The sequence below is a fragment of the Paramormyrops kingsleyae genome, chromosome 16, assembly GCF_048594095.1.
Source record: "Paramormyrops kingsleyae isolate MSU_618 chromosome 16, PKINGS_0.4, whole genome shotgun sequence".
Taxonomy (NCBI): domain Eukaryota; kingdom Metazoa; phylum Chordata; class Actinopteri; order Osteoglossiformes; family Mormyridae; genus Paramormyrops; species Paramormyrops kingsleyae.
The window spans coordinates 3,737,616-3,765,025 of record NC_132812.1 but is presented as its reverse complement, the minus strand read 5'-3'; the positions used below and the strand labels follow the sequence as shown (position 1 = coordinate 3,765,025).

The following is a 27,410-nucleotide window of genomic DNA, read 5'->3' as shown; positions in this document are numbered from 1 at the left end:
TATGAATCAGCAGTGGGGATTTGCTGTGCAGCTTCCTGCGTTCTTTATTTTCTTCATGTTTTCTGCTCTCGGCAGTCATGCATTCTGGGACTGAGACTGTACTCTGTTAACTACATCAGGTAGACTGACCTGTATTCACGTAAAGGAAGTGTCTCAGCACATTTTTAAACTATACAGGCACTATGATCAAATTAATCTTAACAAAAATAACAGCAATGACAATCATAAAAATACTGAAAGTCCTTATACAAATATTTTTGAATGGTATTAATAATATACCTTACAGATGCAGACCTAAGAATGTTCTTTAATTGACTCCACTACTAAACTGAACAGGTTAAAATCTTTGTACTCTTCCCAAGGGCCAGAATGTGCCATTCATTCCCATTCAGATGTAGAACTCCTGGTCTTCCTCTGCATGTGGGGTGCCAGTCTGTGATTTGCTGAGTGGGGGACAGGTGCGGCCGGGCACTGGGTCTGTGGCTGGGGGCGTGGTGGAGGCAGGCCTGGAGGCGGAGATGCTGCCCGGTGGGTGAGAGGGTATGAGACTCAATGAAGCATGGGTGCCATAACACTGACCCAAAAGGGATGACTCAGGGTCAAGAGGAGGCGCAGAGACAGGCCGGGGGCGGGGCCGGGGCCGGGAGTAGCCCGACACCACAGACAGGTCCAGCGTGCCCCACCTGTCCAGTGTCTGCCCTGTGTCCACATCTGTCTCAACGGCACCAAGAAGCATGTCCACATTAAGACGGAAGGGAGGGGCCACAAACGAGCAGCGAGAGGGAGCTGGGAAGTGGGGGGTGGACGAGGGAGGCAAGGACACATCTGTGAAGGACAAGGAGAAGAGCGACGGGGCTCGCTGACCCGTCCACCGCATCCTGGAAGCCCCTGGGTCTCGGTGCCGCCTGGATTCCTCCTCCCAATAAGCTGGCAGCAGGTCCTGCAGAGAAGCCTGCGATTGGGCCTGGTTCCTGAGGCGGGGGGTGTGCGGGTGGCTGTGGCGGCTCCACTGGGATGGGGGACCGTAAGTGTCCTGGGGCAAGGGCAGAGGCTCAGGATCGGAGGAGGGGGGATTCAGTGCGGAGCAGGAGTCATCCAGCAGGCTGTGCAGCTGCACCAATGTGTGTCTCCTCCGGTGTCTGGCAGAGCCTGGAACCTGCAGCCAAAAAGATGTTAGCTGCCATAGCAGGATCGGGGGGGAGGGGGGGGGGGGCTGTGTTCATATTCTTTAAAGGGGGCTATATAAAATTATTGAATTCAATTAAATTATATTTGTGTGTTTTTATTTGTTTAACATATGCTTTTGTTCTTGGATGTGCTAATAATTGTGTTTCTGTTTATATGTACATGTGTTTATTTGTGCTACATAAGAATATTTTTGTATGTGCCTGTTATTTTCTGTGCTTTATGCATGCGAGTGTGTTTATGCCTGTAGAAGCACTTCAGATCAGATGGACAGCACTGCCAGTGGTGATGTCAGCTGCCTCTCTTTTAAAACTTTCGGGTATCTCAGCTTCAAATGTTGAAAAGCCATTTAGTGGCTGGATTGGGGTTGTGGTGGAAGTAGAGTGATGTGGCGGGTTTAATGTCGGGGAGTTCCATTTGGGTGCGTGCCTGGGAGCGCAAGGTAGGCCCAGGAAGAATCAACAGTACAGCTGAGTTATATCAATTACTAAGCAATGCAGCAAGAGATAAAAGTGGCTTAGTGGGTAAGCCAGCAACCTCCCCCCACCGCCGCTGGGGGTTTGAATCCCACCTCTGTGCTGTTTACATGCTCCCCTTGTGTTATACTAACTGGTGTCTCTAAGTTACCCATAGAGTGATGGACCGGCACCTTGGCCATGCAGTACTGCAGCCTGATTCCCTGTGCTACTTGGAATTGGTCAGACATGGATAAATGGTGTTAAGAATGTTAATTACGCAGGCACAGTACAGGTATACTGTATAGTCAAACAAGGGGTGTATCCCAGAGCAGTTGAGTTAATAATTATGTATTGCATTAATAATTAGGTATTGCAGTGAGCAGATCTTAGTGTGATCTGAAGTGTAGTGACTGCTTCCGAAATGGGCAAGCAGCCTAGTTTACAAAGAGCTGGATTGTGTTTTGTTTGTCTGAAGGTCTCTGCCTTTACTCTGTGTTTCAGCTGGTGTAAACCAGGCTCCCTGCGGAAATAAGCAGCTTCACACTCCTGGGCTTTAATCTCCTCTTTACTTCCCGAACAATTAGTTAAGCTCCTGCTGACAGAAATCCCTGCTCACTCAGACACCTCTGTGGGTCCCGGATGTGCTCTCTGTGGCTGGGTGGGTGTCTGTGTTTGTGTATCTGTGAATGTATTCTATGCGTTTAAATGTGAGCATGTGTCCATTTTTGTATGCATGAGGGTGTTTAAACTTAGATACGTAGTATTTATGCATTTTTCTCTCTGTATCTTATTACGTATTCTACCTTAATCGAAAAATTAAGAAACAGATTCGTGGAGCGAAAGGTTATAGGTTAAGAACCCAGAGGGCGTCTCAGTGTAAAGTTTAGGTAAAGTTGCATCTGATGTTAGATGTTAGACTAGTTTAAAGATGCTAGACCAGAGACTTCTGTGAAGATGGCCGGAGCCTTGGGGTCCAGATGGCTAAATGGAAAAGGTGTCTGAGAAGTGAAGCGAGTGATGCTGGGCAAAGGTAAGGAGCCTGCAGGCACCAGGGAAATCCTCCATGGACAGGAGGCCTGCTGTTTTTGGCAACAACAGAATAATCCTTATCACAATGGGCCTTGGCTCTCAGACATGACAGATTGAATCTTGCCATTGTCTTTCTCAGGCACTGTTTCATGTTTTCCTGCAAGCTGTCATACTCAGTGTAGCTGTCTTTTGATGGCCAGACTGTGACTGCTGCAGGCAGAAGGTCAGTAACTGTGGCACAGTGAAGGTAATCATACATGTTCCAGGAGATCATTCCTGATTATGTAAATGACAAACCAAGCTTGTTTGGCCCAATCAAACCTTTTTGCTGCTTTATAGCAAATTTTTTAAAAAAGCACATAATTTCTGACATGCCATATTCCTACAAGTTAGGAAAAAACGCATCAATATATATTTCATAGGAGGGTTGAATAGTGCCTAAGGGACTTCAGACTGAAATCCCAGGAAAGCCTAAGTGCATTTTTGAAAGGTTTCTGTAAAACTGCTTCTACTTTCTGACGTTTCGATGCCTTTCGTTCACCTGCAGCAAGATCTTGTTACCATCATAGTCTTCGGTCTGCCAGCGTGCTGCGCTGATGGGGGTGCACGGCCGGGGCAGCAGGGGCACCAGTGCCCCCACATCCTGCACACGGAACTCCAGGACGGCGGCCTCGATGGGGGTGGGGCTCTGGCGGCGTGGCAGCCTCTTGAGAGACAGCTGGATCTCCATGTCCGGGGTGGAGTAGAGCACAAAGAAGCAGAAGGCCTCGGTGGTCTGGGCAGGGCGGCGGTGCAGCAGCAGGCTGTACAGGCGCACCGTGTCTCCAAAGTGCTCGTGCCGGCAGCTCACCGCCAGACGCACCACCTCGCGGCCATAGTGCACCTGCCGCACGGCCCATGGCGGAGTCCCTGGGCCAAGCGTGAACAAGTCCAGACCTGCAGGGGGCAGCGGTGAGCGGTGTCCCTCTGGCCGTTCCGTGTGGTGGTGGTGCCAGGGGGGGAACTGCAGTGCTCCATAGAGACATGCGGCTGGCCCCTCCCGGAGAAATAGGATGATCGCCAGCACGGGAATGGCCACGCTGCCGCTGGAAACGGGGGCCCGCTTGGGGCGGCACTGGCCGGGCCCACGCTCGGACACGCAGAGGAGCCGCAGCTCTGGATGTACCCATGACAGGGCGGCATCGGCAGCGCGCTGCAGTGGCTTGGCCGTGCCGGGATCTGTGATGATGTGCACGGACACCAGGTACGGGTCTGGCAGGTCACCCCTCAACAGGTCACCTCCAGGAGGAAGGGGAAGGCAAGGGCTGCTGTTAGAAATCAGAGAAGTAACTGCCAGACATATGGTAGATTAGGAAAGGTCTCAAAGGCACAAGCACACAACTCAATGCAAATTGACGACTCCAAATAAAAATGACCCAAACCAAAACAACCCAAAACATGCAAACAACTCTACAAAGAGTGAATTAAACAGACCAAAACAAATACACGTCTACAAAAACACATAAAACTCACTTATGCGCAATTCTACGGAGTGAATATGACAGAATTCCATGGTTGTGTACTTGTACTTGTAATTTTGTACACGCATGCAGCAAAGTTTGTTTTCACAAAATAGTTTTGCATACTATCAAGTCATTTGACACTTAACATTTGCACATATTTTATGAAGCCATGTTGCAACTACGAATCGGGATTACAAGGGCACAAACAAACATACTTTATTTGTCATTTGCACAAATACATTGGAATACTTCTCTTAATCAACCCCATCTTACTCTCCATAGCTTGGGGGTCACAGCACAGTGTCAGCTAACGTGCAGCACCTCTGGAGATGGGGGTTAAGGGCTTTGCTCAAAGGCCCACAGACATGTGACTGTTCTGCCGAGGCTGGGGCTCTTCTGATGACAAGCACCGAGACTTAGCCCGCTGAGCCACTCACTGCACAAACTCAATATACCGCCACGAATCGGGATTACAAGTGCAAAAATTCAATATATGTACACTTGGAATGCTGTAATTCCTGACAGTTTTGTGACACACCCAAAGTTCTATAAATCCGTAAATTCCAGACACCGAGGAGCAAGTGGGTGGGATCAGTGTACCTAAAACCATGACAGCCAATCGTTTGACTTTTGTTTCAGCTGGATTTGCCCGATTATCAAAATGCTGCTCCATTCACATGCCTTCAGAAATCCTACACAGCCAAACCTGTGTATTGCAAGGCTATCTTAGAGCAATGGGTTTGGATTTTGTGAAGTAACTGGATACCTATGGAAGGATTATTTAGACTTTATAAATTAAATAAATATATGCATTAATAATTAAATATACTATATAATGTGGCAATAAATGAATGAGAATGACATGGAATGTGAGGATAAATAAATGTATTGAGAAAATTGTTCTTGTGGTTTTTATCTAATTATTTCATTGTTTGTTTTTGGTTTAATTAATTTAATTTATTTATTTCTGTTTTGCCGTACATGACCAGTCCATCATGTGTCCCTGGTACAATGGTTTTGTACTTAAATCTGTGACTTTGAAAAGAGAAGTGTGCTGAACTTTCTTGTAAACACAAACTTTGCTGCACAGGTGTACAAAGCAAAATTATAAGTACAAAGAAAATGTCACTGGTGTGTTTGGTGAATTGCGTAAAAAAAAAACTGTACTATCCCTGCCAGGGCATGGAAAAAACTGCTAAACAGGGCCATGGAAAGTACTTGTTGACAAGAACGTTAGTTAACGGGTTACTAATCCATTCAGGTTAATGGTTTTTTAATGCGAGTTGCAGTAAAAAGGGTTTGGTCCCAGAGTGTGGGGTCTTTGGTCAGCACAAAGCACATTTGAGGGTATCTGCGGCTGTCTCCCCACATTTGTCTGGTTATGGTGATGAGCATGCATGCAAATACAGAATGACACATACACAGGGTCAGCCTGTTAGTGACAACTATGGCTCTCACAAGAGTCAACTGAGTCTTCCACTGTTTCCATGTTTTTCAGTATTTTAAAGGTAAAGCAGTGTAGACCGTCGCTGTAATAGATCAGGGGTAATCATGCATGAGAAAACGTTCTCTGAGGATGTGTCCCCATTTGTCTTCACTGAGGAAGGGGGTGTGTGGTAGGGAGGGGGGTCCTAGAATCTCGTTTCTCTTTTTGTAACGCAAAGGGCAACATTCTGGCAGCATTTCTGCAACGTTTAAAGGAATACCAGACAATTTGGTGATAGCTGAGCTGGACTCTGTTGTGTGCAAAAGGTCACAGTGAAACAGGAGGACTGTGAGTGAAGGTTCTGGACATCGAGAACAAGCCCACCCCCCCTCAGCCCCCCTGACAAGGAGACGAGAGCCGATCATGAAGCTAGCAGGCCCTCAAAGGAGACAGTGATCCACCCAGCCCTGCGTTTCGCCCTGCTCAAAGAAGGCACAGCAGCTGCTGGCCTGATACATGTCAATTTGTATGACATGATAGTGAAGCTGTTATGTTGACACTAAAGTCACTGTTTAAGACTGTGAGTGGGTTAAAAACATACGGCCCATCAGTTTATCCCTTCACCAGCATCCAGTTAATCAGCACCCACCATTGCTGAGTCCTCACTCAGTTTCCCATAGGGCAGAGCACCGAGGACATAATTAACAAAACCAGAATGGGCTTCATATTTCACTGGACGCTTGATCAGAAGCATAACCTTAATTAAGGCTGCATGACAAAGCTCTAGTGCAGTGAGTGTAACTGTAGAAGGGGCCCCTGTGCTCCTGCTTACTCAGTTACATACAGGAATCCATTGTCTGTCGCTCTCATTGTGTTTGAGAGCTGTTGGTGTGGAGTAAGATGTAGGAGCTGTAGGAGGTGGGCTTGTTTAGAGTTAAATTATCGATACTGGTACTGTAGGTACAAAAACATACCGAGCCTCCAGCATCTATAAGAAGTACAGGAGGTAAGATTCTATGGTAAGATTCTAAAAGTGCATTACACAAACGGATGCAGGTCTTTCTTAATCCAGAATCTGCTCTTATTAAAATGTGTGTATTCAAAGCTTGAAAAACACAAAGACGCGTTCTATTGGTTTTCTGATGTCAAGTGTCCACAAAAGTATTGTGCAAACCCTTTTAATTAATTGGTTAATTAGGCAACACCTGTTGCTGACGCAGGTAAATATTTAAACGCACAGGCGTACAATCTCCACCAACAAACAGCGGCAGCAGAATGTAGTGTTGTACAGAAGAGGTTTCGGACTTTCAATCTGGCAGCATCTTAAGATGCCAACAAGTTGACCAAGAAGTCTTCTGCTCAAGCGAGTCACTTGAGTTTTTACTGACCAGGGGATGGGGGGGGGGGGCTAGTGGCAACAGTAAAATTTGTCAGCTGAGGGGGGTGGCAGTAAAATTAGTTGACAGTACTGGCCCATAGGCTGGTCCTTTTATATCCCTGCTTTAAGCTGTTTAGTGTAGATCAGAGCACTGATTCAGGATCAGATATTGCTACCATCCACTGGAGTTTCAACACACATTGGGTGTGCTTTTTGGGAATCATGCATCAGTTTTATTGATTAACAAGCTGTCTGTGTGTCCCTGAGTAGTGTTGGCTTTGTGTGAGGGCTTTCTGTGTCTCTCTGACCAGTGGGTGTTGGTCGGGGTAGACTCATTCCATTTGCCCCATAGGGACTAATAAGTGCCCCATGAGGCTTCCTCGTCTACTTGGCATGTTCACGTGTCAGTCCCCTGCAGCTTCCCTGGAGTGTTCCTGTCACACTGGGGGAGGATAGCAGGGTGGCAAGAGGCATGGGGAGGTAAACCGCTTATATAAACAAGTGCCACATATGCTCATCAATAACAATATGCAATATGCTCTTCAATAACGTTAAATTATCCTTTGTTTGCGATTTCCACAAGTACGAATACAGGTACACTTGAATGCTTCTCTTGGCCCCTCCCATCTTGCTCTCCATGAGACACACAGACACGACAGGAAGCTTGGAGGTCACAGCGCTGGGTCAGCCAGTGTATAGCACCACTGGAATTGGGGGTTAAGGGGCTCAATGGCCCAAGATCACAGGCACGGTGTGGTGTGGAATGATGTGGCATCATGGTATACTATCTTAGGTAGTTCCAAGCACACAGATGACCAATACCGACGGGCTATTCACCGGCGAGGCCATCCAAAGGCATGTTTTCTCCACGCCATGTCCCTGTCACATGAGGACAATGGCTCATCAAGACAAACACAGAGGCCTCCTCCCTGGTTCAGGGTCTCTGATCTCACGCTTCCTGCCCCTGAGCAGGGGAGCCGACCCACCAGGTCAGAGATTATCAGGGTCATATTGGACATGATCCTGCCATTGTGATCTTAGCTGGGTGGGGTTTCAGCAGGGGAAATGTCACTGCAACATGCGTGCACACACACACACACACACACACACACTTTTATAAAATTGAGGCTATTCAAATGGGGACCTGAAAAATGTCTCCAAAAGTAAGGAAGTTTCAGGTTCTACCACACTTTGGAGACAATTTTGTCCGCAAATGTGTTCTATGCAAACCACCCCCTCACCCATACACAGAGTCCATGTATTCATATATCTATGGAGAACCTCCATTTATTTCTAAGGGAAAAACCCTCATTTCAGCTATGGCAACCTTACCCCCCACAAACTTTCAGTTCAAAAATCCATACACACACAAACAAACAAATACATTTATACACAAACAGCTAAAACTTGGTCTATTACCTCATAAAATGCACAAATATATTTAATTTGCTTAGAGAAACAATCCATGTCACATGACCACAGACACACAAACAAAAAAATACAGAGGTGCTGATGTGGCCCCTGAAGTCTTACCCTTCCATGCATGTTAACCTCTGTTAAGTCATTTAGCTCCAAACACCATCCCCTTAATATTCTATAACCAGTAAACCTGCTATATTGTGTCTGCAGTGACGGCATCTGCAAACCCCCTCTTCTCACAGCAACGCACTCAGCTCCGTGTGCCTCTGTGGTCTTGGCTTAAATACTTTTTCAGATGAACAGGCCCCAGTCTAAGAAGGCTATTTTACTTACTGCTTGCCGTGGACATGCGGCTGTAATCTGACCTGCAATAAAAAAGGGGGGGGGGCAGCCTTTAGTCCAAGCATGTGACTTCTACTTTCAAAAGCATAGCTGAGCATAGAAGCGGCATTCCTGTCATACGGCACGAAGATGGACACACATGGAGACAACACGAAGGCTCCTGTCCCCATGTTTACTCAGAGCTGAGTAATTGCACATGGTCCATGGATCGTTCTGCGAAGTTTCTCCTTGATACCCAGGGGCTCTTCTTCCTTAGAAAGTCTGCCCTATGTACCAGCTGCACAAACCATAACACAACATTTTGCACCCCAGCTGGCTGTTTGGAGGTCTGGGTCAGGCTTTACATGTCTTTCTGAGAAAAAGCACTTATTTCATCATAACAATGATATGAAAAGCTTCACAAACAGATAAGTAATGGTGCAGCAACAGCACAGTGACACTGCAACGGCATTCTGCTGGGTGGCCAGTTGTGGAACAGCATTTAGAGGGATGTCAGAGAGAGACTCCTGGACTCTGATTCTCCAGCTTTAAAGAGTGAGGGGTGAACATAATATCCAGGCAGGAAAAAGCCATCCGGAAACCCAGGTGGGAGTTAAATCACCGTTTCCGTCCATCCAGCTGCTTGTTGCAAAGGAAAATTGGACGAAAAGGGAAATCGCTGGCTTCCTGAGCACAGCGTGAACAGAAACCCCCAACGCAGCACAAAGCTGTTCTCTGTCAGCTCAAGGTCAAGGCCCCTACAGTGCCCTTTGGAGCAGAATGGAAAAATTTGTCATTATCATCATCATCATCGGTATTATACTGCTGCTAATCTTATGCTTATCTTATTATGAGACTTCAATAGTTTTATCTGTTTCTAGAGCTGGATCATTTTTAGCTCATTCTCTCCTGCCAATTTCACTCATCTCTTGTCTCTCTCATTGATCCTCTTTCTCTCTATATATTTCTCCTCCAATTCTGTCTTTTTTGAAATTGCTCACTCTGTGATTCACTATCTCTGTAATATTCCTCTGTTATTCAGTTAATTCTTTCTCTGATCAATTTTCTTACATCTTCTCTGTTCTCTCCCTCCCCGACTCTCTCTCTCTCTTCCCTATTCTCTCTCCAGATTCTTTCTCTCTCACTCTCCACTTCCCTGTCTCCCTCTTGGTTTTGGTACCCTGTCTCTCTCCCTCGTTCTTTCTCTCCCTTTCTATCTCTCCATATATCCTTCTCCTTCCCTTTTGCTCTCCTCTTTGCGCACCACCCTTGTCTCCCTCTCCCTCCTGGTTTCAGTTTCAGTGCCCCGTCTCCCTGCCTCACTCTCCCTCTTGGCTTTTATTTAGCCAGGTTGCCATAATTACTTTAGTACTGCCTGAGGTTAGGTTAGATGTAGGGCAATAACTCTTCTCCATCTTCTCTTTTCCGAGCTGTTCCCGAGCCACGCCTACACCGCTTGAACCCCGGACTCCTTGGAGATAACTACAACTGGGACTTTTAAAACTATATGGACTGAAATTAATGTCAATGTAAATACAGTTTCATGCTCCCCGGTCGCCCAGAGGAGGATGGGGTCCCCTTCCGAGTCTAGGTTCCTCTCAAGGTTTCTTCCTGCTAGAGCGAGTTTTTCTTTGCCACTGTCACCTCAGGCTTGCTTGGTGGGGTTCTGGCCAGTTAAATGTCAAGTGCTTTGTGACAATGACTGTTGTTAAAAGTGCTATATACAGTCATGTGAAAAAATTAGGACACCCCATTAAATGTTTAGTTCTTTATTAAGAAATATCAACATATTACTATCAAATCTTCTTTCAAATCATATGTGTAGATAAAAGTGATGTACCTGTAACACCTATGCAAAAAAAAGAAACAAATTCACTTGTTTAACAGAAGAAATTAACTATGATGCCAATTTCTACTTAGGAAAAAGTTAGGACACCCTCACATCCATTATTATTTAAAATGCCTAGAGTTAGATTCAGGTGGCACCACATCAGGTGAAAATGATTAGAACATTATTACAGAGCTTTTTGGTGGAGTCTGTCTTATTTATACCATAGACATTTAGTTTGGTTTGCTCTTGATTGTTGAAATGAGTGGGATCACCACGGTGAGACCCAAAGAGCTCTCTGAGGCCTTCAGAAAGAAGCATGTAGATGTATATGAGTCTGGGAAGGATATAAAAAGATCTCAAGACAGTTTGGAATCAGCCATTCCACTGTCTGGAAAATAATTTACAAGTGGAGAACATTTAAAACAACTGCCAGTATGGCCAGGGCAGGCTGCCCAGGCAAGTTCAGCCCAAGAGCAGACCCCAAGATGCTGAAATAAGTCTCCAAAAATCCTAAAATGTCATCACAGGTTATACAGGAAGTTCTTGCCACAGTTGATGTCAAGGTACATGCATCTACCATCAGAAAGAGACTGTGCAAGTTTGGTTTACATGGGAGCTGTGCAAGGAGGAAAGCCTTGCTGTCAAAAAAATATCAGGGCAAGACTGAAGTTTGCCAGAGACCCACCTAGACAAAGACCGGGACATTTGGAACAATGTGCTTTGGACAGATGAATCAAATTGAATTATTTGGACATAGTAACTATAAATCTACTATGAATTCTTCATCATATCAGAGGATGCTTGAGGACAATGTGAGATCATCTGTCCAAAAGTTGAAGCTGAAGTTGAGGTGGATCATGCAAATGACAATGACTCAAAACATTCCAGTAAATCTACCAAGGAATAGCTTACAAGAAAGAGTTCTGGAATAGTCAAGTCAAAGCCCGGATCTGAATCCTATTGAGATGCTGTGGGGTGATTTGAAGAGGGAGTGTATGCAAGACACCCTTCAAACTTCACACAGCTTAAGGAATTCTGCATTGGAGAGTGGGGAAAACTTTCTGCCAGTCGATGTCAGAGATTGATAGATGGTTATAGGAAACGTCTCATTGAAGTTATTTCAGCCAAAGGGGGAAATACTAGCTATTATGGCACAGGGTGTCCTAACTTTTTCCTCAGTAGGCATTGGTATATTAGTTAATTTCTTTTGTGAAACAAGTAAATTTGTTTCTTCATCGGTCATGCAATTAAATCACCTTAAATCAAATGTAATTTGAAACAAGATTTAATATTGATATGTTAATATTTCTTAATCAAGTACTAAATATTTAATGGGTGTCCTAATTTTTTCACATAACTGTAAATAAAATTGAATTGAATTGAATTCGTTTTCAGTGCCCCGGCTCTCTCTCCCTCATGGTTTCAGTTTCAGTACCCTGTCTCTCTCTGCCTTCCTCTTTCCCTTATTCTTTCTCTGTCACTCTCTCTCTCCATATATCACCCACACCTCTCGTTCGCTCTTGCTCTCCTCTTCCCTCACCACCTCTGTCTCCGTATCGCTCTTGGTTTTGGTTTAGTACCTTGTTTCCTTCTTGCTCTTGGTTTGTGTTTAGGGAACACAGAGGTGCAGTAGACTGGTAGAGGTGTTCTGTGAACAGAGAGGTGCAGTAGGCTGGTAGAGGTGTTCCAGGAACACAGAGGTGCAGTAGGCTGGTAGAGGTGTTCCAGGAACACAAAGGTGCAGTAGGCTGGTAGAGGTGTTCTGTGAACACAGAGGTGCAGTAGGCTGGTAGAGGTGTTCTGTGAACAGAGAGGTGCAGTAGGCTGGTAGAGGTGTTCCAGGAACACAGAGGTGCAGTAGGCTGGTAGAGGTGATCCAGGAACACAAAGGTGCAGTAGGCTGGTAGAGGTGTTCTGTGAACACAGAGGTGCAGTAGGCTGGTAGAGGTGTTCTGTGAACACAGAGGTGCAGTAGGCTGGTAGAGGTGTTCTGTGAACACAGAGGTGCAGTAGGCTGGTAGAGGTGTTCTGCGAACACAGAGGTGTAGTAGGCTGGTAGAGGTGTTGCGGGAACACAGAGGCGTAGTAGGCTGGTAGAGGAGTAAGGGGCTATTACTGTAGCAAAAAAAATCCAAATGTGTGACTGTATCTCAATACGTGTCAGTAATTAGTTTTGTAAATGTGTAAAAGAATGTGTAAATGCATACTGAGATTTGCAAATGTGTACAGGAAATCTATAAATGTGCATTCAGAATCTATGTGCGCAATCAGATTTGTATGCGTAATGAGATTTGCAAGTGTACCTAGATTTGTTCGTGTGTAGAAAAATCTGTAAATGCGTGCATCGATCTGTGAATGCATAGACAAATCTGTAAATACATACATGGGTATTAATGGATAAAAAAACCAAAGTATTTTGCTCCAAGAACTGTGTATACCGAAAATTCATCAGTTACAACTCAGGTGGACCTCTCAATTGGCAGTCTTTTTACACATGATTTTTGGAACACTTGGAGATTTGTCTGTGTGTGGTTGTTTTGAGGGCTTAGGGCTTAGCGCTGTCCCACTTGCAATTTTTTGAGGACTTACGTATGGAACGCCGTCAGGGTATAAACCATGAGACAGAACACCTCTCAACATGGATTTTCCCCTGTATATGTCTCCACACAGTGTTTTTTCATGGTAAAAAATACCCATGTTTAGACAGCATACAAATATGCGTTTGTCAAGAGGTATTATGTGTCATGGTTTATACCCTGATGGCGTTCCATACATAAGCTTTCAAAAGCTGGTCAGTGGGACAGCACTAAGCCCTGAGCCCTCACAACCTCCACACACAAACAAATGTCCACATGCATTTGCGAATCTGCCATGGCAGAAGCGTAGCAAAAATCACATGTGAAAAGGCAGCCAATTGCTGTCAGGGTCAGCCCCTGCTGTGGTCCTACCGTGTCCCTTCCCTATTTGACCAGCAGGTGTTGCTGGTCATCCCGTTCTTTGTGTTAGTCTTTGTTCTCCCCTGTTACCTGTCTGGTCATGTGGCTCTATGTGTTGAGCATGTGGTTGTCTGTGTACCCTTCTGTCCTGTGTTTGAATCCCGCCTCCTGTTTTTGTATTTTGCTCCCTAATGTTTCATTTTAGTTACTTTAGTTCTTGTCTGATTTTGTAGTTGGGTTTGGTTTTGTTCCTTGTGCCCCTGCTTGTGTCTTTACCTGTTTAAGTCCCTAGTGTTGGTTTCTGTTTCCCTGTTCCCTGTTTTTTAGTTCCTTTGAGTTTATTAGTTTCACCTGTGCCCTGTTTCCCTGGTCTTTGTTAATTAGCCTCACCTGTCCTGTGTTAGTCTCGTTACCCCTTAGTATTTTAGTTCCTGCTTCTGTTCAGTTCCCCAGTGGTTCATTGTTGTGTGATGTGTTGTTATTTCATGGATGTTTGATGGTTTAAATATTTTCAGTGTTCAATGCATGTTCGGTTTTTGTTATTTAGTTTTGTTTAATCCCCTTCAGTTTTTGACCCCTCGTGGTCCTTTTTGGTTTTGTAGTTTTTTTCTGTTTTATTTAATAAACCCCTTTTCTGTTCCTGGAGCCGCCAGTGGGTCTGCCACCCCTTTTTGTGCACCATGCCTCGCTCCCATGCCCGAGCCCCCCGCAACCTTGACAATTGCAAGGTCAGCCTGAGTTGTAACTGATGACTTGTCGTTATATACAGTTGCACAGTTTTGTCTACACATGTACAAATCTCAGTACACCTGCAAATCTCATTATGCATATGAATCTGATTATACACACAGTTTCTGAATACACATTTACAGATTCCTGTACACATTTGCAATTCTCAGTACGCATTTACAAATTCTTTAACACATTTACTAGGGTGACCAGATAATCCATGTCATCCCGGACACCTTGAGCTACTTCAGGTTTTACAAACTACCTTAAAACCGAATGGCTCCTGCGCTTGGCTAAATTGTTAAGTTCTTCTTGTGCTTTGACTGGTTTGTTTCCTTGACTGAAAGACTCATCCAGCTGTTTCACATTGACATTAGTGACACGTGCATGATTATAGGAGACTGACCATGCAATCAGCACACAGCAAGAACTCGGTGCTTAAGTGAAATCCAGGTCCTTTTAATTTAAATGGTAGGTTACAAATCCTGTCCTAGCTCAAGGTGTCCGGGTTGACATGGATTATCTGGTCACCCTACATTTACAAATCTGATTACGTACACAGATTGTGATATAGTCACACAACTCTCCACACACCTTTGAAAATAATTGTGCTACAATAATAGCACCATAAACGTATTCCAGGAAAACACATTTGTTATAAGCTGGTAGAGGTTTTCTGGGAGCACAGAGGTGTAGTAGCCTGGTAGAGGTGTTCCAGGAACACAGAGGTATAGCAGACTGGTAGAGGAATTCTGGGAACACAGTGGTGTAGTAGGCTGGTAGATGTTATCAGGGAACACAGAGGTGTAGTAGTAGTAAATGTACTGACACTTTAGTTGGGTGCTGTGTAACTGCAGTATGCATGGGAGATGGAAAGATGTGGCCAAATACTACAATGACATCATCTTAACTGGGGAAAAGACAGAATGGTAGTTCTGGGCACAGAGCAGTTAAATCTGAGTATATTATCCAGTTATTCTGCATGAATACAGAGGGCAAATGCTTAATACAGAGGAATAAGCGATGATGAAGCCACTTACCATAAAATAAGGAGCTTTCTTACATTCCATACATAACCCCGCTTTTCAGCCAGCATGCACTGAATCGCCTTCTAAACTCTGCTATAATGTACATTTACCATAAAAAGAGAGAAAATAAGCAGGGCCTTAGTAATAAAACTGCTTTTGAATGTGTACTCTGGATGCCCAAACCACTCACCCCCCCACACAGCCTTGGGAGAGAAGAGTGTGAATGACAGAAGATCTGTGGCGGCCCCCCCGGGGGAGGCCCGGCTGGCTGTGGTGCCCCCCCCCCGGGGGAGACCCGGCTGGCTGTGGTGCCCCCCCCCCCGGGGGAGACCCGGCTGGCTGCTCACAGCTCACTTTTCCAGTTTCCAGGAGGCTGCTGAAGGCCCCCCAAAAGAGCTGAAAGGGAGACTCTCCCTCAGTGAAATTCATCTCCAGCCAAACACAACAAACAAACTAGGTCTAATTTAAGCAAACGGCACTGGCGGATAAGCAATGCCCTCTAATTGACTCCCAGCAGACTTCACAGAAGCTGATGGTATTACACCCTGGACATTTGTTTTTTCTGTTCCAGTGGTCTGCAGTTAGAAAAAGGCCCCATGAGAATTTCCCACTGTGGTGGAGCTCAGATTTTGTGTGTGTGTGTGTGTGTGTGTGTGTGTGTGATTTCAGTCACAGCACTGCCATGTCCCTCGGCTCTGCTATTTGTCACCAGCCTCTGTTTGACATAAGCGTATGTACTGCTCACACAGGGACACGGAAAGCAACACACAGGAGGAAGAATATTCAACACCTAGAACATTCACAGTCCCAGCATGCCAGGAATAACAGGAAAAAGTCAAGACATTGCACACACATAAGAACTGACACATGCCCACACTGAAAGTCTTCCACCTTCTAAAACAGTATGGTTCTGAATTACCTACCAAGGCCCAACACCAAAATTATAATGTATTTATATATTATTTATAGCTCCACAAATGACATTAAGATGCTTGAATGTGTGTGTTTATTATTTAGCTTTTCTGCAGGCTGAACGCTGATGGAAATCGATATGTTTTACTCTCTTTTGAATGGCAAGTCCTCTCTCGGATGTCAGTGACATTCCTGCTAATACTGGTTAAACTGGGTCATAGACAAAATCAGCACCACTATGCAGAGTGATGACTGGGGACCAAGTGACCAAGATGTCACCTGAGACAGTTTCTCCCTCCCTCATCATGGGATTCTGCCATCTACACCAACAGGAGGTTGGATAATCATGCCAGTCATTGTCTGGTTCAACTCAATAGGAACTAAAAAAGTAACCAATGAGAAGTAGGTTTAAACAGTCAGCAACTGGCAGTGCCCACATAATCCTGCCCACTCTGGGTTTGGAATCCTCACTTCCCACATCAGCAGCTGTTAGTCTGAGGCATGGGGAATGAGCCCAGGGAGGTAGAGGACTGATGCTAGTGTGTCATAAAAGCTCATTCATTTAGGCAGTGATTGAATCCCTCCAAAACACTTAGATTCTTAGACTCGGCTGTGAAGAAGACAAGGACAATGCGATGTTAGGTTTTTGGAATGTTTATCTCACACTATAAATAAAACGATTAAAGGTGAAACTGACATCTTTTACTCTGGTGAGTGAAAACATCATTTTATGCAGTGGATTAAGTCATATTCAATGAGGATCACTGAATCACCTGCCTGTACTCATATCTCTTTTCAGCCCACTAATAATATAACACAGAACAGATGCATTTAACCAAGTAATTCAACAATATATTGCACAATTCTATTGATTTATAACTCTTTAACGTAAACAAATGTATTTTTACTCCTCCAGTGATTTCATCCAAATTAATTGCATTAGTGTGTTTTTTTAATTTTCCAATCAGGTTTGTAATTTAAAAAATACACAAACCTAATTACTATCCATGTTTATAAAACTGAAATAAACTCGCGTTACTAGAAAATTATCTAGCAAATACAAGCAGCAGAAATGTCCTGTGATCTGAGTCTTTGCAAAATTTATAAGTATTAAATTAAGTCTTCACTGTGATATTCGGAGCATCACGTCATTCTATAGCTATCACTTTCCAGATTGCATTAAGAATTTCTTTCAGCAAAACTTGGCCAGAATCACAAAACCAAGGAAAAGGGCAATTTAACTATATGACTACCAGATGTCCAAAAAATAAATAAATAACGTTACTTTAAAGCCATCTGCGGAACCCTCTCCAACCCAGGCGCTCACCCTCCAGTCTCTGCTCCTGAGTCCACACCGTCATCTTCGGTCGAGATTTTCTCCATCTCAGAAGATAAAGACATAATTCCCTGGCATTGCCTTTAATCCCTTTGGACGGGGATGACACAGTGCTTACTCCCTCTTTCGACAGGCGCTCCGTCTTCTCATGCCCGAGACGCTTTTAGTGCCGGAGCGCGCGAGCCGGGCTCTCGCTCGCGCAACAGGCTTGTTGAAACACTTTGTTTGAGTGCGTCATCCGTGCGAGCCAAGGTGACCTCCCAGTGGCCCCGCGCGCCGGCTCTGAGCAAAGGGGGTGGGCACGGCTATCAGCGTCTGCCAAGCCATGCTCTGTGTCCAGCTACATTATGTGATGCATGAATCGACTTACACTGCTACATTCCTTAATCTTTTATATTGCTGTGCAAATGTACTAATGGTGTCCAAAACCTATTCAATGTAGCTCTGTGGGTATCATAGTTGCCTTTAAATACTTTGCCTGCTCTGTGTGTGTGGAGTTTGCATGTTTTTCTTGCAAAAGACATTCAGTTAGTTGAATTGGCATCTCTAAGTTGTCCGTAGGTGACTGAGAGTGTGGTTTTCAATGCACTTGCATCCCACAGTGGGTGTTCTCTGCAATGCACTGGCATCCTGTTGAGGGTGTGCTCTACAATGCAGCCGCATCCCGTAGAAGGTGTCCCCGCCCCCAGGTCCTATCAGGTCCTGTCTGACTTTTCTATTTTGACTGATAGGTAACCGAGTATTTAATGCTGACAGGATTGGGAATGCTGACTGCGGAGTAAACAGATGAGATGCCTGGTTTGGACTCAAATGCCAAGCTGAATGGAAATAACCAATGACAAGATTATAGTGTGAAGCAGGAAAAGGCAGTAAGCAGCAATCAGGACACCAGGCTAAACCAGAGAAAGGTCCACCAGAAGCAATCCAAACAAAGCCAAACAGAAGCAGGAAACAGCTCAAAAGCCAGACAAAGGTACTAGACTGCTAGTAATGACTAATAATGTGACTAGACCCAGGACCAGGCACGTGCAGAGGGGGGGGGCGGAGGGTGCTTGAGCACCCGCCCCTTTCCTCCAGGATGCCTCAAGTGCCCTTTTCTTGGTTTTTTTTTTGTTGTTGTTGTTGTTTTTTTTTTTGTTTTTTTTTTTAATGTGTATGTGCGTATGGAGCCCTGTCTTTGCCCCTCAGCAATAAAATGTAACTATTAATCTCAATTTTGCTAAATAAAAGGATCTGGCTTGCATCAGTCACATGACTGCCATTAACCAATGCTCGCCCTTGAGGGCAGAGCGCACTCGTTACGAGCCGGGTACGAGCTCACAAAGTGCACGCGCATTTTCTGCAGGCTGGGTGGTGCGGAGCTGGAGGAGAAGCAGGCAAATTAATTGGAAGGTGCAGACTGCAACAAAACAGTAAATAGGGTGTACAGCGCACATTATAGTCTATAACAACAAATAAATTGAAATAAATGAGCGTGCTGTTTGTGCAACAGCATGACAAACATTACCTGTCCTTTTATGAACTGCACAAGTAGTGGTGGTCATTAACTGCTAGCTAACTGGGTAAGGGTGTTACAAGGGGGTCTGTAGCTCTGTCCACCGTTTTAGGGAACATGTTTTGTTTTAAAGTAAGTTACAGGACTTTTCCCTTCTTTTCTGGAGGACTTTTACTTCACTAAAAACGATCTAATATGGATATCCACATAATTCCATATTAGATTCGTCATGAATGTGAGTTGTTGTTATTCAGCCTGTTCTATCTTTTTTAAGTTTGAGCACCCGCCCCTTTAAACGTCTCTGCACGGCCCTGCCCAGGACTGAAGGAGGGACATGATCCAGGTATATAAGATTCTAACAGGTTCAACCAAATAGTTAATTCAACATTAGTTCAAAAATAGGAACAAGAACTCATGGCCATAGGTGGAAATTAACAGGAGAACACTTCAAACTGGATCTGAGAAAGCACTTCTTCACACAGCGAGTAGTTAGAGTATGGAATAGTCTTCTTGTTTGTGTAGTGCAAGCTAAAACCTTGGGTTCCCTTAAATCAGAGCTAGATAAGATTTTAACAACTCTGAACTATTAGTTGAATTCTCCCCAAATGAGACGAATGGCCTCCTTTCGTGTGTAAATTTCTTATAAACCCTGTCTTATTCCGTCCATATAAATGCAAATGTTAGTATAATTTATTTTAACAGCAAAATGCCAGGAGCCCTGGGGTAATGATGGATGACTAGCTACCATGTGATCTCCTGATCCTATAGATTGTTCTATATAAGATCAGGAATATCAGGCCTTATTTGTTTGAGTTTTCTGCTCAACTTTTTGTCTAGGCACTTGTCATCTCACTATGAGACTATTGCAGCTCCTTACTGACAGGACAGTCAAACTGCTGCAGATGAATCAAAATGTGAACACATCTCTGGTTTTCTTGTATACCCACAGAATGCTGTCATGCTATCATCCTATTTATCTCTCTTCACTGGCTCCCCATAGGTGCTCACATCGAGTTCAAGTGCTTGCTGCTGACTTTCAGAGCCACTAATGGGGTGACACCCATCTCCATCAAGAAGCTCATCAAGACCTGCATCTCAGCTTGCCTCCTTCAGTCACCAACGCCATCTGGAAATCTCTGTACCATGAAAGCAGTTTTACTCTTCTTGAGTAGGGTTCTTCAGTGGAGTCATCAGATTCCCTCAGAACATTCAAGAAAAACCTCAAGAACCTTCTATTCCAGGGACACCTCTATTAGCCATAACCACTGTCGTGCTCTGTGATCTCTCAGCTGGTCTGTTGTGCATCCTGAATGGTCTCAGTTATTGCATTTTATCTTGATTTTAATAGTTGTCTTATTACCTACTTACTATATTTGCATGCATTGTATAGTTCTTGCTCTGATGCTACTTTCACTTGTACCTGGACATTCAATGGAAGTGCAGCCTAGCCACACTTACGCATAGTTGGCTCTTTAACAGCGATATGCTTGTAATGTAATCTCTGCCTCTCGTGTATGTCAGTTTGGACAGAAGAGTCTGCAAAATAAATACATGTAATGTACATGTGTGCACCACACACTCTCAATGGGACTGCAACAGAGACCTCTGCTGGATGTCACCCCTGGACTATGGGAGGTGAGTAGTCATGACAGCACAAGAAACGGGTTTTCTCTGTGGAAAAGATGTAAAGACCAGAAGAAGAAAACACTTCAGTGAAGCCATACACTGGCACTAGAGTGTGTTTAACTGCCTCCTTTTCTTAAACTTTAAGTGCCATGGCAGAATGGTTGCTTGAGTTTTTGCTGCAGGTAACATGGACACATTTTTTCTAAGATGCTAAATTACTTCTGACTAGCTGAGAGGTCAGAGGTAGGCACCCTTGATATAAGATATCATTACTTAGACCAGTGGTTCTCAACCTTTTTTGCACCATAACCAAATTTGTACCATGACAGCTCAGTCACGACCCTATAACATGTACAGCTTTAAATTAACGCTATGATGCAACACTCTGCAATTTATGCCAATCAATGCCTAATGCACAAATCTGATTGGATGTGCCAGTGAATTTTAAATGAAGCATCTGTGGTTTAGCTTCTGGGATTGGTTGTGTGTTCATTAGTTTTGCGCTACGTCTTTGCAGACCCAAAGCCAGTTTTTATAGGTTAATTCTAAGACTGGGGCTGGGAAATCTGATCATGGATCAGCATAGGAGCTTGCTGGTTTTAAAATGTGTACATTTCCAACTGTGCCTCGTGACCCTTTCAGAACTTGTTGTGACCCATGGGTTCAGAATCGCTGACTTAGACAAGTATTCATCTTTGTATCAATTATCTATCAAATAATTTTCATTGTAAAGTGTGGATGTAAAAGGCACTTCAGAATATGTAGGGTTAAATAATAAAAATGATACAAACATCGGAAATGACAGAACAATACAGAAAACTGGTGTAATAGGAATTGTCAAATACGTAACCACTGTAAAACCAACCCCTTCTTTGAGGTGTTTAACTTATTAGTTTCATCCCAACTAAAATGGATATGTTGAGCTCTTCTGCCCCCTAGTGTATATTTAGGAACAGCAGTGGCTGTGTTAAGCCTGGATTAATTGCCATGGCTAATGATCAAGCTTTGATAAAATTTGTGTGGCTATTATGTATTACATTATGTGCTATTATGTGTTACATCATTGCTTTTCCCCCTGTCTATTTATGGCTCTCTAGTTTATTTTACTGCCTGTTTTCCAGAGTAGCCACGGTTATGAGTATAAAGCTGAAACCCTTTTGCTACTGGTCAATACTTCCTCATACACACACACACACACACACACACAAGCACACACACACACACACACATTCTGATCAGTCATTGACTAATGTAGCCTTGGCTCCCATGTGTCAGGTGATACCTGATGCTCCCATGCTGTATCTGTGGTGCTTTGTTGTGTTTGGCCACTTTGTGAGATTTGTACCAGCTCTTATTTTCATTTTGCTTTGATTGAATTTCTTTTCCTAATCTCCTGTCAGTCCCTGTGTTGATGTCATAATTATCCTCATAATTATGCTCCAGCCTCCTGGGGAATCCCACTCTGCCTAAGCCGTCTGATTGCAGAGTCCTGCCTGCGGTTTCCCTTGTCGGTGTTTCTTGTATAAGGGCTACATCTCCTTTCAGCTGAAATCTAGTTCCACTAATACCCCACTAATCCAATTCTGCTTGATGCACCAGATGCGAGATCTTCCAGGTTTACCTGTGAGTGCTTCCTGTTTTCCTGGTCTGCCTGCCTGTCTGCCTGTCTTCTGACCCACTTTTCATACAAGACCTGTCCAGCCCTTCTTACCTGACTATGAACATCGCCAGACCTCCGCCTGCTTACCAACCACCATTTCCGTCTTGCCCCCTTGCCGATAGACTCTCATCACCCAACCTTTGCTCATCCCGTGACTATGCCTAAGGTCATGATTCAGATCCTGTTTTGGGTTTTTCTGGCTTAGAATCGGACTGTTGACTATGAGCTTGTATTAACCCTGATTAAAACCCACCCACTTTATCTGACTGTGCCAGTGTCCTCCTTTCTCATACATCTTCCCTGACAGTAATCAATGTAATATTTAACTATAATTTGCAAAATGTGATTACTATGGTCAATACGCACAAAAGACATGTTAGTTTTTTGTTATAGAGATGACTGTAGGAAGCAGGAAGGAACATGGTACTTAAGTTGAATTGTTCAGATGAACTAATCTGCTGTATAAAGAGGTTATTATTTACAATATTTTGGAAGGGAAAAGCTCATAGAAATCCATAAATTTAATCTATTTATCATTATACAGTACATTATATAGTCATATGCAAAATACATATATATATATTTGCATTTAATTTGGCGTTTCATCAGTAGCACTGAGAATGGTACTGGGTTTAAAGACGATATGATCTTTGCTCCACACTTCAATTCTCCTAACAAAATCCACAGTCATACTTAAGCAATTAGATAATGTCACTCGCTACAGATGATTATTTGCTGTCCCCTGACTAATAGAAAAACACTGCTCATGATAAGGATGACGCAGCAAAATTATTCATGATTTGAGTCAGATTCTTGTAAAATATACATTAGGAAAAACTCATGGTCATACAGAAAAGCAACAGTCAAAAGGAGAGCAGCATTTGAATTATAATGCTACTGTCATGTCCAGCCCTGCCCTACTTGGGCGTGGCTGCTAATTAGTCTTACCTCTTGTTCCTGCCTTCTTGTTAACCAGCCACAGCTGCCTTGTGTTTACTCCTTTGTTAGTTATATCTGTTAGTGTCTCTTAGTGCTGTACTCCCTGTTCAGTCATTGTTCTCTGTCTCCATGTGTTCCCCTGCCTGTTTCCCCTCAATAAACTCCCCTGTGAGGGGTTTCTCTTGCTCACAGCCTGCATTTGGGTTGTCTTTCTCCCTTCACGACGTGACAGAATTACTGAACCTCAATGACAACCCCGCGGCTGTTCTCCACCCAGAGGAAATGTCTACCTTTGTTCCTCGGCTGATTTCAGGCAACCCCCACCTCTGTGACCGACAGTGATACTGGCTCAACACTGGAGCAGAATCTGCAGCCATTTCCTTGCCAGTTCCTGTTCCTGCTCCAGAAAGGAACAAAATGAAAGATGCTTCATGCTCTCTCCCTGGAGTTCTGTAGGAGCTCCTCAAAGATTCCCAACTGCAAGAATTGCCCGAGCTGGTCACCTTGCTACATCATATAGATTGGAGGTGATCTCCTCAGCCTCCACTTCACCAGCGGGTGAAAGAGACAATTCCACCTGATGACTTGCTGCCAACCTAGAGGCCTCCACTTGAGTCGCCCTCCCGCCTGCCAAGTTTGCCCTATCCAATCGCCTGCTCCATCGCCCAGCCCCTCGTCGGAGTTCACCACTCTGCAGCTGGGCTCCCTCCCAGAGCCCTTCACAAGATGACTGGTGGCCACATTATCAGCATCTTCTGCTGGCCACCACCAGCCCTGTTCCTGACACGCTCGCAGGCAATAACTCAGAGTCAGACCCAAAGAAGAAATTTGAGTGGGATACTGTGGGCATGGTAAACCACACCAGCCCCTGACTCTGAAAATGCCCCCAGTACTGGTGAAAGTTCCGAAAAGGGGCGGGCTGAGTCTGTCTCCCATCAAGGGAGACGGAAGCACACCATCTGTGGCAGCCAGGCCACTTCCAGCTCCTGCCCTGCAGACCCCCCAGGACCCTCTTGTCCCAATTCCTGTCCCCTTCTCTGCTCTTGCCTGACAGGTCCTGTGGCATCCATGGGTTCTGGCCTAGAAGTCCCGGCAGCGCGCCCTTGCCCTGTGGTGCCGGTGACACCCCACTGCTTGGCAGTTCCTGCAGACCCCACCTGCTATGGCCCTGGTTCCTGCCCAGCAGGTCCTTCCTTGTCCCTTGGTCCTGGTCCAGCTGTACCCTCAACATCCTTCTGCTCCTGTGCTGATCCCTGCTCAGTCTCCTGCCTCGGTTCTTGTCCTGATCCTGGCCTTATGAGTCCCAGGACATCACCTGGCCATGTTGACTGCACTGTGCTGCCCGACCCCACAGATCCACCAGCGCCAAGGACCAGCATCCTGAGATGCCCCCCAATCTCGCCTCACTCTCTCTCGCCTCAAGTTTTGGCCTTCTACCCTTTCTCATCCTGGTTTTCCTCTGGTCCGTTTTCCCTGGGATCCGCCCTTGTCCCTGTTCCTGTGGTTCCTCCACATGTCTGTCTTGTCTTTGTCCTCTTGTCTGTCCAATCTGTTGTCCATTCAGTCCCTCATCCTGCTTCTGTCCATCCCCTAGTTTAAGGAACATCCTGTCTTCTCACGTGATGTTGCCTGTTGGGTGTCCCCTGCAATATCTTCTGTCACGTCTTTGGTGTAGTCTGCCCAGTCCTGATCTCAGTTCTGTTGTGTCTCCCCAGGTCTTCAGTCCTGAGAGTCTGCGTGTCTGGTGTGGAACCCTGTTTATCATCCCATGTCCTGTCCCCTTTTGCCCATCTTCTCATCCGATCCCTTGTGTCCCCTCCCCTGCTTGTTTGCCGTGCCTGGATTATGCACCTAAGGGGGGTTAGGGGGGTATTGTCATGTCCAGCCCTGCCCTGCTTGTCTGCTCCCTGCGGTTCACTTAGGCATAGGTGCTAATCATCCACACGTGAAGCTTGTTAGTCTTACCTCTTGGTCCTGCCCTTTTGTAAACCAGCCACAGCTACCTTGCATTTACTCCTCTGTCAGTCATGTATATTAGCATCTCAGTCTTGTGCTCCCTGTTCAGCTGTTGTTCTCTGTCTGTGTGCCTCCCTGCCTGTTTCCCTCAAACTCCCCTGTGAGGGATTTCACTTGCTTACAGCCTTTGTTTGGGTCGTCCTTCTCCCGCCACAATGTGACAGCTACAACAGGGCAGACACGTAAACACTCAGAATGGGGAGGGGGTTTAGCTCCCTAAAGCTGTGCTCTGCCTGTAAAGCAGTTTGTGTTGAAATGGTTTGGTAGGGTGCCATGCCGGAAAGAGACAGGGAACAAACTGTAATGCTTCTTTGTTGCTATTGCTTGTTCACTTTGGAATGATTCCCTGTCATTTATCAGTCATAAATGCCCCTGTGAGGCTTGGACAGCAAACGCATAAGAAGCTTCACTACAGCTAAGGTGCCCTTCAGCAATGTCCTTATTTCACAGTAATAATAATTCAGTAAATAACAAACTGTTTATATGAGTTAAGACGGAAATGGATGAAATTTGCAGCAAAAACAAAGTTAAACATCTATGCTCCCAATGATTAATGTATTCAGACTTTCCATCCATCCATTATCTATACCGCTTAATCCATCTGGGTCGCGGGGAAGCTGGAGCCAATGTATTCAGACTTTTGTCAGTAAATACGTAATATTGCGATAGTGTGAATCTTTTGCTTTAGAAAAAAATCTGTTACTTAAAAAACAAGCTCATCTGGAAAATTCAAACATGCCAAGAAATGATCAAAACAGAAATATATGTATTTATGGCTCGGCACTGTACTAAAAGATAAGGCAGTTTGTTCACAGTTCCCACACCCTGCACTAACTGTAATCTTATCATTAATTATATTATTATTAATTATTTCCTTGGAAGTAATAATTATGGTTATTTTTGTCACTAAAGTCCTTTCATGTCCGGGCTCTTCTTGTTCTTGCTAAACTTTCTGGTAGACATCTTGGCAGTGGCTCACCCAGCATGCCCAGAAACCCAAGTTTATACCATGAGCAAAGCCTGTGGGTGTGGGGATGGAGGTTTCCTTACCCACACTGCTGAGTGCCCAAGGATACAGCACAAAGGCCCTCCTGGAATTTTCCATTCACTACACTACATGTGGCCAAAATATTTTCCTGTGGCTGACTCCTTCATGATCTAATCACCTAATGTTATGGATGAGAGTTTGCGTGTGATGATGTAGAACTTTAAGTTATTAAATGTAATAATTTGTGATGTTTATGTTTTAGCTACTGAAGGTGATTGTGTGTGATCAATAAAGTTTCTTCACAATACACCTCTCTGGTAGCCAAAACACATATCACTGGAATGCAGAAGGAAGTGAAATTATAGTAATTCTTTGTCATCTGTGAGAGAGCAGTGTGCGAAATGCATATTTCTTTACTATTAGGCATTTCATGTCTGTCATTGTGTTGAATAAGTCAAACCAGGGCTGAATACAGTACAAACTGTAGGTATTCTAAGGAAACTGCTGTCTCTAAGAAATAGCTGTGATCTGTTCTAGGAAGGGACCCTACTGTTATAGCAGTGCAAAGAACCTTCACAGAATTGCTTTTGTGAAGATATGCCCACCTGTCTAAATGTTTAAGCATGAAATTGCAAGTTATGGAAATCACTTTAAATAAAACCATCTGCTTAACAAACATAATTGTAATGTAGTTGTCCATGTGTGTGTAGGACACAGAGTATGCGGTGTAATTTCATGCCTTCCCTGTATAAACAGTGGGTTGTTTACATTGTAGGACATCACAAATACCACTGAACTTTGGCCATCTCAATTTGTTAGCCTAAGAAATCATTAGCTTGTATTTTTATGTTTACCCTGTCTCTGTTTTTATGGTTTATTATTGTTTCATTGCTATTGTATTTGTTTATTAAATATAAAAAAACTATATATACATTTATAAACCAGAAAACTGACGAGGTTACTGTCATAATTATAGCTATATAGCTGTGAAATATTTTTGTAGGCTTCAGGAAAAAAGAATAATAGTACCAGGTGTAATCTTTATTAGGAGTCATGTGCTTTAGAACTCACTGACGCGCCTTTATTTTGACCTGCCCCCGAACCTGATTGGTGAGTTTGAAGCCACATCCGATTGGTGGATTTTAGACGAATCCCGATTGGTGGGTGTGCAGCCGACGCCTTCTCATGACATGCCA

General features: G+C 44.4%; 1 protein-coding gene across 5 annotated transcripts; it reads right to left on the bottom strand.

The window, feature by feature from the left end:
• LOC111854147 (protein FAM124A) lies at positions 1-23,627 on the bottom strand. Of its 5 annotated transcripts, XM_072700542.1 has the most exons (5): positions 17,482-17,537; positions 12,130-12,463; positions 8,731-8,762; positions 3,214-3,950; positions 1-1,156 (listed from the first exon to the last, which is right to left on the bottom strand). In XM_072700542.1, the coding sequence occupies exons 3-5, from the start codon at positions 8,744-8,746 to the stop codon at positions 389-391; spliced, it is 1,521 nt and encodes a 506-aa protein (XP_072556643.1). In that variant the 5' UTR covers positions 8,747-8,762; positions 12,130-12,463; positions 17,482-17,537; the 3' UTR covers positions 1-388. The 5 variants fall into 5 exon arrangements, with proteins under 5 accessions (XP_072556643.1, XP_023687581.2, XP_023687577.2 ...); XM_023831813.2 differs by lacking the exons at positions 12,130-12,463; positions 17,482-17,537 and adding an exon at positions 23,220-23,627; XM_023831809.2 differs by lacking the exon at positions 12,130-12,463 and having other exon boundaries at positions 17,440-17,769.
• Positions 23,628-27,410: the final 3,783 nt, after the last annotated feature.

Excerpts from the sequence above, each read along its gene's own strand:
- LOC111854147 (XM_023831808.2), bottom strand. The coding sequence starts at position 17,555 with ATGTCTTTATCTTCTGAGATGGAGAAAATCTCGACCGAAGATGACGGT. Across the intron at positions 8,763-17,481 it reads TCAGGAGCAGAGACTGGAGG|GTCAGATTACAGCCGCATGT; the intron begins GTGAGCGCCTGG and ends TTTTTATTGCAG. Across the intron at positions 3,951-8,730 it reads CCGCATGTCCACGGCAAGCA|GTGACCTGTTGAGGGGTGAC; the intron begins GTAAGTAAAATA and ends TTCCTCCTGGAG.